This window comes from Eurypyga helias, unplaced genomic scaffold, assembly GCF_000690775.1.
Source record: "Eurypyga helias isolate BGI_N326 unplaced genomic scaffold, ASM69077v1 C16192445, whole genome shotgun sequence".
NCBI lineage: Eukaryota > Metazoa > Chordata > Aves > Eurypygiformes > Eurypygidae > Eurypyga > Eurypyga helias.
The window spans coordinates 1-5,088 of record NW_010286155.1 but is presented as its reverse complement, the minus strand read 5'-3'; the positions used below and the strand labels follow the sequence as shown (position 1 = coordinate 5,088).

General features: G+C 39.5%; 1 protein-coding gene across 1 annotated transcript; it reads left to right on the top strand.

Annotated features, from left to right (window-relative positions):
* The first annotated feature begins 3,127 nt into the window (after positions 1–3,127).
* Positions 3,128–3,751, top strand: LOC104502475 (chromosome unknown open reading frame, human C5orf30). The gene has a single exon (XM_010160092.1). It carries the CDS (start codon positions 3,128–3,130, stop codon positions 3,749–3,751), a length of 624 nt encoding a protein of 207 aa, XP_010158394.1.
* The last annotated feature ends 1,337 nt before the right edge of the window (positions 3,752–5,088 follow it).

Here is a 5,088-nt window from a genome sequence, read left to right as displayed (position 1 = left end):
CATTGCTGCCTGGGACCAGGACAAGAAGTTTTCTAAATAATGTTTCCGTATCCTTTTCTTTTACCAGATAAGGAGACAGAGCACGCTGAAACCATATGCAGCTTGAGTAACTCACACTAAAAGTCTTGGGAAGGAATAGGTGAAGACATAGGTGCTGAGCTTTGGACCTCTGCCTGTGAAGCTGGCCAGGCATGCCTCCCACCAGCTAGCAGTGCTTTCTCCTTGAGCTTCTGATGTTTATAGCACTGGCTTCTCATGCTACTGTTGCTTTTGAGTGTCTGTCAGATGTGTGGGTTTTAGGGCTGTTCCTCTCACTGGAGTGCAGAAATGGAAGTTCTGCAGTGTCAGGCTGAAGTACTAGGCTGCAGCTTGCTGACTTGAAGGCTTATCTGCCCCGATTTTCCTTTGGACCGTTTTTCGCCAGTTGTTCAGCAGTGAACTCTTGCCTCCTTCCCTTCTGATTGTAGTTGTTCTTAAAAGGCAATAAACTTTTAGTACCAGGGCACACACCCCTGTTTCAAACAGAGCTAAACTAATGTTAAAAGCTGTGTTCTGAGGACAAACTTTGCGTTGCTTTCGTGTTCTTGGGGCTTTTTACCTCAAAAGGTGTGTGAAGACATCTCTTCCTCCTTCCCTTTCCTTAGGGCCTGTATTGCTCTGGCAATTGACTGTTTATTTTTGGGGTGGTGGTTGTTGCTGCTGTTTATATGTGACTAGACAGTATGATTCGTTTCTAACATAGCTGTGTGACTACTTTATACTTTTTCCTAGCCCTTACTTGTACTTTTTTCTAGCATCATTTCAGCTTTCTAGAAGATTACTGGAGAGATTTCTGAACTGCAGGGTAAAAATTGGGAATTGAAAACCAGGAACAGTCAAATATTTAGCTTTTTTTTGGCTAAAAGCAGGAGGTGGGCAAAAGTTTTAGTGCAAAATTTTTCCCTGATATGCCTCCAGTAACCATGGTTCCTGATGTTACAGGAACTATATGCTCTATGTAAGGAATTGTCATGAATATCTTTAACTCAGTGGCTGAACCCTCACCATATTTATTGTCCTACTGCTAGATATGGTGATAAAGTAGAAAACAACAAGTGTTTCTGCTATTCTGAAAGTTTTAATTGATTCCATAAATGTTTCATAGTCAGTTAAATATAATGGGCAACATTCTTGAGTTTTATGTGGATTTTTTTTCAGTGAGCAATTTTGGTGTTTGGTTTACTTCCAGTGCTTTATTTAGCTTTTGCTGTGTTGCCTGTATTAAATTCAAAAATGCTTAAAAGCTGACAATGAAGTCTATCTGTATAAGTGATGCTATACAAAACTGCTAATGCAGGATCCAAAGTAGAACATGATTGTGAGAATTGAAAAAAGATATTTAAAACTAAAGGAACATCAGTAATAGTCACTCCATAATAGAAGTTTTTCAAGGGAAAATAACATTTTCAGCAAAACTTTGGGGATTTTGTTTACTCCTTGTTCATTTGCGTAGGGAGCAGGTTGATTGGAGATGAAGCAGGGAAGCAGAGGTGGGAGCATTACTTAAACTGCTTCTTCCTTTTCCCTGAAGAGTAACGAGGTAGGTTTAAATATTGCATGAGCCTAGATCATTTTCTTTTGCAAGTGAGGTTTGTACACACCTTTGCCTCTTATTTTAAGACAAATAGAAATTGATCTGGATGGGATTTTGGGGGGTATATAATCGCAAAAATGTGAATAAGGTATTCCCCTTGCTGCATCTTTGCCTCTCAGCCTGTGACCTCCAAAGCCTCCGAATGGCAGCCAGTGGCAGCTTTAAGTTTCCAAACCGATGATTTAAATGCATCTCGTTTGTGGAACATTACTGAGCTTTTGAATGTGTTTTATGGTCACCTCTAATGAAATTCAGAATTGTTTCTGCTTGACACTTGCATACTAACCTACCTTTCTTCTTTGAGCCTCATTGCCTTTTAAGAATTACAAAGCTGTGCTGAAATTTTTTGGGAATTCTATTAGGTAGAGAGACACTAGCTACTGTTCAGAGCAAAGATGAGGCTGACAATGAAAAGCATGGATTTGGAAACAAATGTGACCTTTCTATTTTGTGAAATAGCTGTGTCACCAAAATAGTGTAATAATACTGAAAGCAAAGATATTAAAATAATTAAGTTGTCTCTCTGTTCTGGCTTCCACTGGTGTATACTTGTTGTGATACTGACCTTATCTTTCCATGTCAGAGATAGTAATGGCTTGTGGCAGGCACTTGTATCTGTGAAGGCAACAACAATTTGGAATTGTTGTGAGGGAATAAAGGTCAGGATAAAACAGTCTGTTTCCTAAAGAAATGGAAAAACAAATAAAATACCATAGAATTCATAATATTGGTTATTCATAAGAGACTTATAAGAATCTTATGCTATATTCATTAAATGCTAGTATAATGTTTTTTGTTAGACATGTATTAGAATAAAATAGGGTGGGTGAGTTTAGTTGATTGTGAATAAGATGATAGAGCTGGGAGCCGGGTGTGAGAAGGGCTTGCTGATGACCTATAAAGACAGCTCCTGAATGGCCAGGATGCCATTCTTTGAGTCTAGAGCAAGCTGTCCTCACATCTGGGAGAGGGAAGCATTGCAGAACCCTCAGTACATGAGGTCTGGTCCGTGGTAGTACCTGACTGGGGTAGTAGCTGTTGCACACATTTTAAAAGCTTTGTTTACCGAGATTATTGTAAACAGAAAAAAATATACGGCTGAATAAGTTGCTGTGGAGGTGTTAAGGGATGTAGATGGCCTCAGAGGCAGGGGCTGTAAGGAATCAAGTGGACTAAAACGTGTGGGAAAGATGCTTTTGTGTCTAGTACTGCTCAAGAAGGGTTTTAACATTTAAGAATTTCAGGAGTATATTTATGGTAACTTTTATTACAAAACCACCTAAGATAATTTTAAAAGGCATGTGTTGGTGATAGTTTTGTTATGCGACACCCTGCGGAGCATGAGACAAGGCTGAATAGAGAAGTGCTGGTCCTGACTTCGGGGTGATACAAAATCTCCTTTCTGCCATCCTCCCCGGACTCCTCATGTTGCATAGAGGCTCTATTTCTGACGAAGCTCTGTTTTATTTTCAGGAGGATAGCACTGTGTTTAAAATGGAAGTTGACGTAAATGGAGAGTCCAGAACTACCCTCTCCACGCTCCCCGTGCCTCTTGCAGAGGTGAGTGCTGCGGGCAGGATGGAAGCAGAGAAACCTCGCAGTTCCAGTACCCCCTGCTCACCAATGCGACGGACGGTTGCAGGATACCAGATCCTTCACATGGATTCTAACTACCTGGTTGGCTTCACGACTGGAGAGGAGTTGCTGAAACTAGCCCAGAAGTGTACAGGAAGCGAAGAGAATAAGGGGGATTCTGGGACAAATTTGCACTCCAAACAGCTTGATTCAGGACTTGCACGCTCCTCCCGTTTGTACAAAACTAGAAGTAGGTACTATCAGCCATATGAGATTCCCGCAGTAAATGGAAGGAGGAGGAGGCGGATGCCCAGCTCAGGGGATAAATGCACTAAGGCTTTATCGTATGAACCTTACAAGGCACTTCATGGTCCCCTGCCTCTTTGCCTTTTTAAAGGCAAAACAGCTCATTCGAAATCGCTGGACTACCTCAATTTAGACAAAATGAGCATTAAGGAACCTGCTGACACAGAAGTGCTACAATACCAGCTCCAACACCTTACCCTTAGAGGGGACCGTATGTTTGCAAGAAATAACACATGAGCTATCATCTTGAATTTAGAACCAATTTCTGATTATTTCTCTGCTGCAAAAATCCACTGTTGTACTGTGACCATGACAGTCCACATTGTAGGTGGTTGTATCAGCTAAATGTTATCTGAAAGTAATTTATTTGAATAGAATCTTGGCAATGCAATGTCTTAAAAATGCTGGGGAGCAGTGTCTCCTGAGCAAGCAGCTTCTGATGCAAATTAGACTGCAAATGGTGGATATTTCTTTGGACAACTTTAAACAGAAAAGAAAAGCTTTTGATTTTTAGGTTTGGGATATTTTTTGTACAGTTAGATCTAGTATTTACAGTAATTTAACACTGAAATTGGTGATGTCTGCTTGGCTGTTGCTAATTGTAGTTTGATGTTAGAAACTGCTCTTGGATAAGTGCTCAAGTTTAGTCATTTTTTCGGTTTTACTTTTTGCTCCTGTATTCTACAGTAAAATATATGGGGATTTTTTTTATATGATGGAGCAGAAAGTAAGCTGGGCTAAATTGAATCACTTGCTATTTGAACAGTTGAGCTCAAACATTTTCAAGCAGGGCTTACCCTGGTGATGAAGGTGAGATTCACTCAAACCTTTGCTACTTGAATCGTAGTAAATTATTTTTTTAGTTTCTGCATGGAAGTAGTATTTGCTTTGCTTCCTCTGTTCTATAAAAATTGTTCAGGATAAGTATTTGGGAGTATTCAGGATTTGAATTTGGGGAGTGATATTTGGGGAGTGAAGACTTTTTTTTTTTTTGTTGGTGGGACTTTTTACATTGTCTTGACACAGATTCACTGCAGATTTCAGTACATACACTGGAGTGGCTGCATTGGTGTGCCAGTGTTTTTTATTTGATTAATTATTTCTGTATCATGTGTTGTAATGGAAGGTGTCAAATAACTTCAGCATTGCTTTGGAAATTCAGTTGATTTGAAGCAGTGAACATGTGAGAGTTTTTTTTTTTTTGAATGCAAGTGAGGTATTTGTGTATCAGCATTGAGGAGATGATCCTGGATTCTACAGAGTAGATTGAATACACAGGCTTACGTTGGTTACTTAAGAATTTTGTGGCCAAACATGGCATCAAATACAGTTTTGACAGCTGTATACCTAGATGTATTTAAAACATTTTTTTGTAACTTATGTTTAAAAACTAAAAACCATTTTCAGGCTCTTTTAGGTGCAATTGTTTCCTGAAGCAGTGTGCAACTTGGTTATGACTGATGCCCCCTGCAGAAGTTATTAAAATAAAGATCATGTTGTTTTGAAACATAGAAACACAAAATCGTAGAATGATATAGGTTGGAAGGGGCTGTAAAGACCATCTAGTTCCAACC

Bases quoted from the DNA above. Each gene is read 5' to 3' on its own strand.
- LOC104502475 (XM_010160092.1), top strand. From the start codon at position 3,128: ATGGAAGTTGACGTAAATGGAGAGTCCAGAACTACCCTCTCCACGCTC.